The sequence below is a fragment of the Trichogramma pretiosum genome, unplaced genomic scaffold, assembly GCF_000599845.2.
Source record: "Trichogramma pretiosum strain Unisexual culture from Peru unplaced genomic scaffold, Tpre_2.0 scaffold89, whole genome shotgun sequence".
Classification (NCBI taxonomy): Eukaryota; Metazoa; Arthropoda; class Insecta; order Hymenoptera; family Trichogrammatidae; genus Trichogramma; species Trichogramma pretiosum.
In genome coordinates, this window is record NW_019641656.1 from 135,078 (window position 1) to 147,873 (window position 12,796).

Below are 12,796 nucleotides of genomic sequence, written 5' to 3' on the forward strand. Positions count from 1 at the left end.
TTATGAAAAATAAAAATATAAATCTTAATTTATGTACTTAAAAATTACTTCTGTATTTACTACAAGATAAGAGAAAATGTGCGGGAAAATGTTCTGAATTAAGAAGAAATCATTCTTTCCTCCAACTTGCACTAACTTAAAGTAAATCAGTCCTAACTACAGTGGTCGCGGCTTAAAAGAATCGTGTTTAAAAATATCAGCCTGTACTTGAATCAAAAATCTTGGTTCCGATCGGATAGTAGAACTCCACGTATAATTGAATCAAAATCGGTGTTCTGAAGTAATTTTTTAAAGCGACGACCACTACATATTTTATAATTTTAATAATTCAATTTTCTATTAAATTGACCTTTTATGGTAATCAAATTTTTATGATTTCTTTTTGGGGCAGATTTTTTGAAAAAACTTAACGAAAAATGAATTGAATTTACTATCCGTAAAAAACGAAAAATATTGGTAAAAACCTGTAAATATTTGTTTAATAAAGTTAATAAGTTTAAAAGTAAATATTTCGATTTGTCGTCAGCAATTTTTGAAAAGTGAATAGTTGTAAAAAATTGTAAAAAATGGAAAATAACAGTAATTTTCTCATTTTCATAGTCCGAAATGCAGCAATCATAAACTGTATTTAATAGTAATTTTCGATAAATTATCAAAATTTACAATTTTTTATATTTGAGATTTTTATTCGGGCAATTTAAAAATTATTTAAATGAATATGTAAGGACTAAGATAGGTCATTAGAACACAAAAAATAAACATGCCAGCAATGAATTAAATTTTTCTTTTTAATTTATTCGTACAAGCTTTTGGAAATATTTTGGAATAACGCAGTGAAAACTTTACATCAACAAATACTTTTTTACTGTAAAATATCCAACTTAATTCAATTTTAATAAAATTACTAACCAGCCGAAAGCATGAGTTGTTTCATGAAAAGAAAATGTATTTGCTGTTTTACATAAATTCTTATTTTTGTGATAATTTGTACTTAAATTACCATCCTCATTATCCATTTGTATTAAACCTGAAGTATTTGGGTCAGAATTAACATACTAAAATTTACAACATTTTGGATATATTTATCTTTAAATATAGAAATTTCTATTTTACATGGAATTGCTTTAGAGCGAAAAAAATCTTAAATTATATACATTTACAAGTCTTCATAAAATAGAGCAGTCATAAATTTTATTTATGATATTTTACAAAGGTATGTGAATTGTAATAATTTGACACTAATACTCTTTGTAGCTAAGAAAATTGATATAAAATCAAAATTTTTCAAGTACAAGTATTAAAAATATCCAAGTACTAAGGGTTTATTATTTCAATCGCAACCTGCATGCTTCAGATTAAATGTGAGTGCGTTGGAATGGTAATTTAAGTATAATATAGCAAAAAGTTGAGAATTTATCTCAATCAACAAATAAACCAATAAAGTTTCCACTTGTTTAGCTCAATTTGCACCTGATATCCATGCAATTTTTTTAAACTGGGTTTATTAAAATTTAATATGTTAATATTGATCTGTTGCATCTTTGTATTAATATGTTCTATCAAATCTAAGGTAATTGTTGATCAACTTTTATATGAGCAGTACATTAGATCTTGTTGAACATATGAAAGGACATTGACTTTAAATAAAACTATTAGTGTATTACCTGCAAAGTTTAGTAATAAATGTGAATTTGAAATCAAATTAGTATACCAAATGCATAAGAGCAGACCAATTATTCCTGGAACATATTAATTCAAAGCATGCAACAGCAGTTTTTGAATAATTTTTATGTTCAAGTAACTATGTAGATAAATTTACTAAGGGAGAGATTCATTACATTTTTATTTTTTAATAAACGCATAGTGATCTTTTGTTTTTTTTTTGTATTTGATAGCTTCTGGCCTATAACTTTGCATGAAATCATTTATATACAAAGAGTACATCAATTTTAGAATGTTCAAATGCTGTGTACATATCTACAGTAATTCTTGGTGCATTAATTAAGTGTATTGAGAACTTTTTTTCATGAAATGTTTATATTTTTCTAACATGCAGACATTGATGTGACATACTCTTGTGATGGGTGTTTGGCGCATTGACAATTGTTATCACTATCAAATACACAATAAGCACATTGAATGCACTACACCATGAGTGAAATTCTTGTAACAAGGCATTCGTAATAATCTTATTTAAAATGTATTATTTACAATAGATATTATGAATCTCATGAATAATCGAATACTCATGAGATGTTATACAGCTGATGGAGCTTATCTTAAAAAATTTGTTATAATTTTGATACCTAAAATGATAATCATCGAGTGTCTGTGTATGAACTAATGAATAAATCAATCACTTACTGTATCAGTATCTGGTTGAATTAAAATTAGCAGTATGAATCTCGTTGCTCGACTTCGCAGTTGGTAAAAAGGCGATCCTCTACAATTTGTCATCGGTAATGCGGCGCATGCCCATTTAAAGAAGACCACGTTATGCTACAATATATATACTTCACACACACTGCACGCACTCACACAACCAAAGTATACGAATCTTCGAAAAAACTTAGCTCTATTCGCTCGTGCCTCGTTTCTGCTACACAGTCGTTTTCTCTTCTCTCGCACGCACACGTTGCCAGAGAGAATACATACGTGTATCGCTGCTCAAGTGAAAACAACCAAGTCCGAGGCTTTTAATCGACGAGAATATATAAAAAAAATATAATAGCAACGACGATAAAATCATGTCTTTGAACACGGCCCACGCCAACGGCGGCGTGTTGTTACACAATGGAGAGGCGTAAGTACATCCAGACCCTTTTTGTTGATTGATAGTGAACGATTTTTTCTTGTGCGACGCAATCGCAACGTTTAGTGTCCCGCGACGATAACGTAAACAGACGTCGGCTTACTGCGCGATAAGACCGATGCAAAGGATCGACGTTCACGACGAATTGTTTACACGCATATATTAATTATGGCAAAATCGATACGGTTTTTTTATGGTTGGTTGGTTAAGGCTCGTGTGACACATCATCGTCACGTGGGAGATTTCTCTCTCGCTCTCTCTCTCTCTCTCTCTTACTGTACAGAGGGTTGAAGAATTGTTATTAATGCTAGAGTCGAGTGTGACGACGCATCGAATGCAATGGAAAATTCATGACAATTGCGTCATTCAGTGCAATTTAACGAAGCGCAACGCAGCACACACAATGGGAGGTGCAGTTGTATTAGGCCTTATCTCGACCTTGATGAGTTCGGCTCGTTGTTTTACGACTTTTTAGACGTGCGACTAACGCAGACGATGAAATTTAGGTTAGAGAGGTCCTGTCAAAGCTGAGAAACTGTTTTAAAGTTCTTTGTATAAGGCTTTTCCACCTGATGATTCAGACTCGACTAGATCTAGGTTAGAAATGTCCTATGAAAATAAACACTTCTTATGTGACGTATGAGTTGAATGTATCATTCTATGCAAATACTCAATAGATATTAGTCATCTTACATGAGCTACAATAACGTTATGACGTTTCAATGTTTTATTTTAACTATTGCAGAATCCTGCTCTACAGTGACAATGTTACCATCACTTTTCATGGCCAGGAGCAACCGGAGTTTTTGGGAACTAAGAAGGGTCGAATGTTCTTGACGACGCACAGAATGATCTTCAATTCCAAAGATCAGAGAGATAGAATGTTGTCGTTCAGTTTTCCTTTCGGAACTCTGAGAGACATTGAATGCAAACAGCCAGTTTTCTCAGCCAACAGTATCCAGGGCAAATGCAGAGCTCAGCCGAATGGAGGCTGGATAGGCGAATGCAAATTTAAGTTTCACTTTAACAGCGGAGGAGCGATTGAATTTTGTCAAGCTATGATGGCTGCTGCTCAACTTGGTAAGCATACATTTATGATTTAATAATTTCCTTGATTAGGTCTTCATCTAAAACTTACAATTTAAATTATAGCTTCGAGACATGGACCCATGGATGCGAACGATTCTCCACCACCGTACCAACCACCACCGACTAACTGGTATGCAGCTCCACCGCCAGCGTACCAAGCTGCTCCAACTGGCTACTATGGTTGGGTACCACCAACAAATGCTTTTCCAAATCAACCTCCAGGTAATTATATCTCTTTCATTATAAATCTTGTATAAATTCAAGAGGTGATATGTAATATTTAAGAAGTATCTTTAATGTAGCTTTGAATAATTGAACAAAACGCTCTAGTAACATGCCCATTTAATTTTCAAAACAGCTAACTAAATTAAAAAAGATTGAATTTCATGCAATTTTTTTTTAATTTTATTTTACAAACAAGATCTTAAACAGTCTTTACATTTGTCACACAGCTTTGCGGCTAAATTTATTCAATTACATGTTAATGCCATCATATTGCTAATGATTAACGCTTTCTCATGGCCCACTGTTGTTCACAGCAAACAGTGTGTTTATGACTGACATGCCGCCACCCTACCCGGGAATTAACTCGCCATACGCCTCAGCTGCACACGCAGCCCAGCAACATCAACAAATGAACGGAATGGGTATGACGAACGGCAACACATCGGCGAGTCAACCTCAGGCCGGTTCACCGCCCGCTTGGGCCAATCCTAACGTCAATAATCCAAATACGATGTCTCGTGCAGGTTCGTTCGTATATGTTTATAGTCCGACAGAGGCTGAAATCGAAAGTATGCGGCGTAATTCAAAAAAAGAAACAGAAAGTCACACTAATAATCCAGAAAGTTCAATCGATGATTCAAAAAAAGAGACACAGTGTGAAACGAGCAATCCAGAAAATTCTCGTCCTTATTTTGACTTTGCCGAACTTTTGCAGCAAACGATGTTTAGCTCGACCGAAATTAATAATAACGATACAAGAATCGCTTGATTTACTTTGTGTCTTTCCTCAAGCAGGCTCTTTAGCACGCTTTAGTCGGACTCTTAGAATATCGATCATTAAGGACTATGCTTATTAATTTTAGCTATGTGAATTGTAAAATTTTGTCACTGGTTACTAACCAATCATTTTTTTTTTTTTTTTAATATTTTTTATGTAAACATCTCTTGTAGGAATTATTTTTCATTTGTATATGTAACATTTTCTTCATTTATTATGTTTTAAAATACACAAATAATGTTCTATGATGTTTTTCATGTAGATAGTCTATAGTAATAATCACCTCTCATGTTGTAAATGTGTAATTTTTCTCATCAATCATTTTAAGAGTAAAAACTTTGTTTTTGTTTTTTATGTAAGTAAGAATCGCTTTTCACTTGTAAATATTACATTTTTGATTTGCATTACATTGCGTCAGAAAGAAGCGTAAACATTTTCACCCAACATTGCATGTAAAATCGTTTCATACAGTTGCTTGAAAAAGTTTGTCCCAAAACTTTTTTTCCTTCTATTGAATGTATTTTCACTGAATATTTTTCTAAATCGGTGATTGCCTTATCTTTTGTCATCACGTAAGTATACGGAAGAATATTCAGTTAAAATAGTGGATAACACTTTATTTAGTCCGCTTCATTAATGCGACCAAGTGCAATAAATTGTTAATTTTTTTTTATTTATTTTATTTTTTAAAACAAATTTATGTATCATTGAATACAGGAGAAAGACACATTAAAATTTATACATCCAAAACATAATCGTCACGCATTACCATTATTCACCCACACACAAACACTCGACATTCATATCCATACACTTTGATGAGTGATCGATACCGATTTTCGAAAACGAAATTCCACAATCTCAAACACGTATATGAAAAAAAGAAGCGAACCTTTTGATCGTTGCAAAACCATTTGAAATGCGTTTTGAATATTATGTAAGGCTAAACTCAATAGGTAAACACTCGCGCGTGCACATGCTCATTTGGACATTGCATAAGAAAAGCGCCGCTGCTGTACGTATACCGTGTACACACACACACACACATACGCGTACTTATGCGCGTCCAATGGCTTTCACTTATGCCGCTGCAGCAGCACATATAAACATGTGACCTCACACGCATTATATACAATGAACATATATATATAATTTTCGAAGGATGTAATCCTAGGATACGAAATGCTTCGCGAGGAGAGTCGGAAGAAATTTTACCGAACCTCGTGGAATCGGCAACGATCGTTCGAAAATCGCTCGTGATCATCGCTGCTGCATCGTACGGGGGCGAGAAAAGGAGGTACATACGTATTCGTATAAAAAAAAGTTCAAGGTCGTTTACGTGCGCGTGCTCCGTTAATTATACTCTGCGTGGCTTCTTTCGCTGCTGCTCCTTTTTTTACCCGCAACTACGGGATTTCGTATTTATAAAATGTTACTTACATAAATTCATTGACAAAAATAAATGGAACACTCGTGCACCACTCATGATCGACATATTAGTATACTAACATATATACACAAGAACAACCTGTTCTCTCTCTCTCTGTCTTTCTGCGCGTTCACTTTGTGCGAAACACCAAAGGCAGGCAGTATAGGCAGTATAGGCAGGCAGGCACAACCAGCGTATAATATAATCTCACGACGAGTATATAGCCTCAGACAGTCATTGGTGCTGCGCGTTCGGTCAACACTGTATCGCGGAGAAGTGAAATAGTGCAACTTTAGACTCTGCTCCCTTGTTTGTTTTTGTTTTTCTTCCTTCTAAGTTCAAAAGAGTGATAGAAGAAAAGTGTCCGGTCCCTGTGTGTTTCGCTGCGCTTCTTTTTTGTTTATATTTTGGTATCCAGTGCGTGTGCGCGTCAGTGATTAGCATTTGAAATTTTCACTCTTTTCTCTCGTGGAAATGAAGTAATAGCGCATTATTACAGATATATAGATAGAAACAAATTGAGTACCTCAAGATCTCTCTCTCACTCACGATGATGCCTATTGCAGCAGCAGCCACCACAGCGGCTAACGCCAATAAAAGTTTAGGCTTTGGCGCGCCGAAGGTTGCTCCCTGTGCGTGTGTATATAGTAGTTATCCAGTAGCAAATCTTGCTTTTTCTCTCTCTCTCTCTCTCTCTCTTTTTTGCTCTCCAACGTCTTGATACAGATTAATAGAGCACAGAGCGGTGCGCGCGCGAGTGTATGCCCGCGGCTGTCTTTTTAATATATGTACCGAAAGTCCTTGAAATGTTTTTTTCATTTTATTTTTTTTTTATATTGGCTCTTACATACTGAGGTCTCAAGAGAGTTGACCGATTACTTTATCATCGATGGGATAATTATCTTTTTGTGCATCTTGTATGCGTTTTTCGTTTGTTGTTTTGACTCGCAGCTCCTCGCGTCACACTTGGCAGACGATCAAAGAAACTTTGCCCATGCCATGCACCTGTTGACTTTATCCGGTGCCCGCGCGCTATATACATTGAAATCGAAAGCGAATCGGTCTGGGGATTTACTTTGATTTATGTACTCGATCGATCGATTCGCGCTCGCGTTTCGAAATGGCACGCGTAATTTGTTGTTTTTTTTCTCTCTCTCGCTCTCTGGCTTCTTTTTTCCTATTCGAGCGTGTTTTTGCAAAGAGTCTATAGATGTACATGAGTGATCGGCTCGACACACCGGTGACACTATTCTTACACGCGCATCGAGCATAATATACTTTACTACAACTAACTTTCACTTCTTTACTCATTCTTCTTTCTTATAAAAAAAAAAAAAAAATATCGACCCCGTCATCTTGATTAATTTTTTTTTTTTTGATAATAAAAAATACCGCATTACGTATTCGCACGCGCGCGCNTTCCTTTTTTTTTTTTTTTTTTTTTATTACCGCCGTGCGAAAAATCTTCATCGTTCGCGGCGCTTATATACTCGCATAAATATCATCACATATACGTAAGTCGACGACGACGACAATCGTCCGGCGCGTTCGCCGGCCAGCAGCGCACAATGATTGGGCAACAAATTTTTTTTCTCCGAAAATTACGTTTTCAAATTAGCAGTTCTGTCTCTTTCTCTCTATTTGTACTTTGAATTTGCTCGGGTGGCCGCGATTCCGGATGTCGTATACACTCTTATTCAAGTGATGGGCATGTGATTTTCTTTGTATATTCGCGCGCGCACGCACTGCGTTTATAAGCGGCTCTGGTATCCTTCAAGGTCGTTCCTTATATATACACTCGCTGCTCTCTCGCCTTTTTTCCATGCCGTCTGCGGTTTCACCTTTGTCTTTCGCGTGTATAAGGAAACTTTTAATTCAAGGATAATTGAGAGATTATACCATAGCACGTATGTTATTATATATTTTTTTGAACGTGGAAAAATCATTTCTCCGCTTTGACGATGATTCGCAGATGCTAAAGCCGCGGAAGCAGCCCAGAGCGCCTACTACGATCCGAGCAGGCCACAGTGCGCTTACGTGCCGCCACCGGCTTACTATGTGAGTGTTTTTTTCTTCTTCTTTTCTTCTTTGATTGCAAAAAAAAATCTATCCTCGTATTTGACTGACGATTTTTTTTATTTTGATGATGATGATACAGGAAAGTCCGCCGAGTTTTCACCAAGCGACCGAGAAGAAGGATCAATAAAAGACACGACATAGACCCGAAACCAGATCGGACCAACGAATTTCTATATTTCTGAAGAGTAAACATCAAAATTCACACGTTTCTCGCTCGCATTAATTAATTATTATATATTAAAAAAAAAAAAAACGCAAATACACACGTGTATTATATTGCAAGATATAATACAATATAATGTATTACCATTATTAATTTTATTTAGTTTAAGAATCTTAAAACAAACAAATGAACTTGTCATCGATGTTGTTATATTTATATTCTAAAGCTCTTAATGTTATAGTATAAATTAGTAAAAAGAAAAAGTTTTTTGTTCTCAAACACTTTGACAATGGATTTATTACGACCAAGACGATGAAGAAAAAAAAAATGAATCGAATTCTTTTTGACGATCTTCTGCATTTAATATTAAGATATTAAGATGCACGCGTGCGAAGGGGAAAAATAATGTGATATGTCGCATTGAAGTAAAAAAATATAAAAAAAAAAAACAAAGACAATTGTAAAACGATTGTACATTAGTCCGCAACGTTCCTTGTATATTATTCACTTCTATATGATCGCAGTATTTTAGAGTTTTTCTGCTGTGTACGATTTTTTTGTTATCATAATTCTACTTATACCGTCAATATTAGTTCTCTTTTTCTCTCTCAACCAATCGGTGAACTTCGCTAAAGTACAAATTGTTTGTCTATTGAAAAAAAAAATTATGGATTTTATCACTGATTTTTGTTTTGTTATGTATATGTTATAAAGTTTGGATGTGAGTAATGAAAAGAATGAAAAGCAAATAATGCCCGAAACGAAGTAAAAGCTTATCCTGTTGGCTTATTATTCGTTGAAAGCAATGGAGATGTTAATGATAAAAAAGAACTTGTTTTCAGCGGATTTTTGTATCATATTAAGAGCTAGATTTAAGTATGAGTTAATTTCATAAAAATTTTATAGTGAAATAATCGTACCGGGCTTTGCGTCGAAAGTATTGTAACTCGTAATGTTTGAAGCTTAAGAAATAAAGATTATCTATTACCAAAAAAAAAAAAAAATAAAATGTTTCATTATTTAAAATCTTTTGAGTTTAGTTGAAAAGAAAAGTATAATTACTCACTGATATAAAAATTGTTAAGACTGGTAAGTAAACTCTGACAATAATTATGATATAATCAGAGTAAGCTATTATTATGAAAGTATAAATCAGACTATTTTTGACAAGTAGAATGGTTTCGATAAAAAATTTAACATAATGTTCTTTAATGACTCCGTTTTTATTTGATAACATTTACATTTATTATTTAATAAATATCATTTGTGCAGTATTTATAGTGCAAATAAAGATAATACCAAAAAAAACTACGCCTCACTAATAAATGACTTTTAGTAGTCTTGCTTCCTTTTCAATTAAAAGTGCAATTGTTGGAAATTTTGAAATTTACAATGATTTTAGTGATTGTAATATCACATTTGAATTTAATTCTGTTTTATGTTTTGTTCTTTTGTAAACTAAAGTATCACTTTGTAATGAAAATATATTAAGCATTGAAATTCGTCGTGAATCAGATTTTGTGATTAGAAATCAAGTTCATTGGAGATTTAGGACGTATCATTACTTTGATAACAACTTTAACAATCTATTGGATGTTTTCAATTACATCTATTAAAAAGTATTATTGCTTATTTGTGTGATGAATTATATAGCAATCTTTACAATACAAATAGTCCTATAATTCAACAAATTGAGCAGTAGTCGTAGCATGCACAACTCAATAAAATTTACCATCTTTAGTTCGTTTCAAAATACATTGGTTTTAAATAGCTACATTTTACTAGTTACATACACTCACATTGACTTTTTATTTATAATAATATGTTTGATATTCATGCATTTATTATAGCTCGCTAAAAGTTATAATTTGAGGATTCTCTTTTCAATGATGATGTTTTGAATGATGTCTTCACGAAAATGTTTAATCGATGCATGTTATAACGACGACATTACTTTAATTTCAATATTTTGAACGAAGAATGAACACTGAACGAAAAAATTATCGTACATAAAATGTATCCAGCGAGCAATCTAGAGGCTCGAAATTAATATTCTCGATGTAAAATATAATATTCATTTATATTTATAATATATATAAGAATATAAAATATCAATCATTACGTTTTTAGTTACGCAAGAGAAAACTTTAATAAATTTTCTATAAGTTTGAACGGTATTTTTTTGAAAACTCATGATATTTAATAAAAGATAAGAAAAATGAAATGCAAGCATTTGGAACATCATGCATTGTTATGATTATGCATTGTTGTTGTTACCATAATCATAATTTCTAATTGACAAATTTTGCAATATAAATTTGATTTACAAAATCTTCATAATAAATTTTCTTAAAATTTTGACTCCATAAAATCTGTATATTAATTTGAAAGAACAGTTTTAAATATTTATATTTCAAACAGGCAGTTTGTTTGCTTTATTATGGACATTTACTTTGACTATCAATAGCGTAATCTCAGTGTATGACAAGTTAATTACTTATTTTTTAATTAATAAAAATGCCTGACTAGTTTAGTCTTGTATTGATGTTCACGTCCTGTTACGCTAAGTTTTTTCCTTACACATATATTTATAGTAGTAATTACATCTGATATTCCATCAAAAGTACCATTTGCCAAGTATAACATCTCTAATTGCTTGTGAATACTGTGCTGGCACCCAATATAACCAATATCTGGAAGCCTCTGTTGGTCCCAGTTGTATCGCCTGTAACAGAATAAATTTTAATAAAATAAGATCCATAAAATAGTAAAACAAATAGTAAAAATAGTTGTGTGACTTTAATAACTTACCATAATGTGATATTCAGTGTGATCGTGAATTGGCTCACTGATTACATCTTTAATCGAATTCATAGGTATTTTATCTGTCCTTTCCTTTGTTCCTATCCACAGCTGATCTGCTTCCATTTTAAATGTTAATCTAACTTTTCCACCAGATTTATTGAGCATACCCTTCATTGGCTCTAACGGAAGTGACATTTGCTTTCCTTTCAATCCAGGCATCGCGTCTTCTGGTTTACCTTTGTCCAATATTTTACGATGCAGTTTTTGTTTCGAGAGAGGTTCTGCTTTCGACTCAGACGACTCGCCTTTGGCTCCCTGCGCATCTCCTGATTTACCTGGTAACGACACTTGGAGAACGTCGTCCAACTTCGAGCCGACAACCATAACTTTGGCACTTTTGGTCACACCCAATTCTCTGAGGGTCTGTTCGTCTTTGGCGAGTCCCTTGATCATGATCTTTTGCATGGTCGACGGCACGGATATGATGTCCTGCAAGTGAGACTTGAGCTCGAGCACGGTGCCGTCGAGGGCAAAGGACACGTCGATTTTCTTTTTGTTGAATATGACTTTGAAGTCGACCTTTTCTCTGGTATCGGGCTCGGGGGTTTTGGTCTCCAGCAGATTATCCAGAATGTTCCTCAACGGACTGTCCTCTTTTTTGTCGTTGTCGTCGTTCGTTGTCTGCTCGGCTGCGTTGGAATTCAACAACAATTCCGACTGGGAGTCGGCGTTGCAACGATTGTCGTTGTTATCTGCCATCGCTGCAAGGAAAGATAGTCGAATTAGAAAAGTGAACTGTCAAATCGAAGCACGTGTTCACGAGGTCTCCCCGCACGAGCACGTGCGTTTCGAAAGGCCTCGTAATTTTGACTTTCGTCGAGTATATATGGTATATAATTTTCGTATCGAAGCGAGCGCGTGCTGTGCAGACGTCACTGTTCGCGGAGAGGGTTATGTTCGACGTAAACTTTTGCGCGTAAATACACGAATCATCGCGAATGACGAGGTGAAAAAATCATCGGCACTCGGACGATCGAGCGAAGCGACTTACCTATATCCATTTTGCCTCGAAAAGTTGAGCGCGAGACCACGTGTTCCTCGATATCAAAAAGAGAGAGACTCGAAGTTTCCTACACACTATATGCCTTACTGTTATGCAGCGAGAGATCAGTGGTTTGTTATTGGTGCTATTAACCTCGACTGTCAGACACTGTACTGTGGAGTGCTCTGCTGTACTGCTACTGCTACTGCTGCTGCTGCTGCTGCTGGGCAACTGATATCTAAACTGCACGAGGAGCCGAGGCTTGAGAAAGTGAGACTTGCATATACGAGTTTTACTGTCTTCTATTCCCACTGCTGCTGCTGCGCATTACGATCGAGTTATGTATGTAGGGTGCACCATATGATGCAGATGGA

General features: G+C 34.7%; 2 protein-coding genes across 4 annotated transcripts; one reads left to right on the forward strand and one right to left on the reverse strand.

Moving 5' to 3' along the window:
• Nucleotides 1–2,545: 2,545 nt before the first annotated feature.
• LOC106651763 (WW domain-binding protein 2) lies at nucleotides 2,546–8,698 on the forward strand. Of its 3 annotated transcripts, none has more exons than XM_014370428.2 (6): nucleotides 2,546–2,803; nucleotides 3,558–3,892; nucleotides 3,965–4,123; nucleotides 4,441–4,650; nucleotides 8,306–8,391; nucleotides 8,492–8,698. In XM_014370428.2, the coding sequence occupies exons 1-6, from the start codon at nucleotides 2,748–2,750 to the stop codon at nucleotides 8,537–8,539; spliced, it is 894 nt and encodes a 297-aa protein (XP_014225914.1). In that variant the 5' UTR covers nucleotides 2,546–2,747; the 3' UTR covers nucleotides 8,540–8,698. The 3 variants fall into 3 exon arrangements, with proteins under 3 accessions (XP_014225914.1, XP_014225916.1, XP_014225915.1); XM_014370429.2 differs by lacking the exon at nucleotides 2,546–2,803 and adding an exon at nucleotides 3,273–3,409; XM_014370430.1 differs by lacking the exon at nucleotides 4,441–4,650 and having other exon boundaries at nucleotides 2,748–2,803.
• A 1,081-nt stretch (nucleotides 8,699–9,779) lies between these two features.
• On the reverse strand, nucleotides 9,780–12,759 carry LOC106651762 (ubiquitin domain-containing protein UBFD1-like). The gene is made up of 3 exons (XM_014370426.2): nucleotides 12,432–12,759; nucleotides 11,387–12,141; nucleotides 9,780–11,300 (listed from the first exon to the last, which is right to left on the reverse strand). Exons 1-3 carry the CDS (start codon nucleotides 12,439–12,441, stop codon nucleotides 11,193–11,195), a joined length of 873 nt encoding a protein of 290 aa, XP_014225912.1. The 5' UTR covers nucleotides 12,442–12,759; the 3' UTR covers nucleotides 9,780–11,192.
• Between the last annotated feature and the right edge of the window lie 37 nt (nucleotides 12,760–12,796).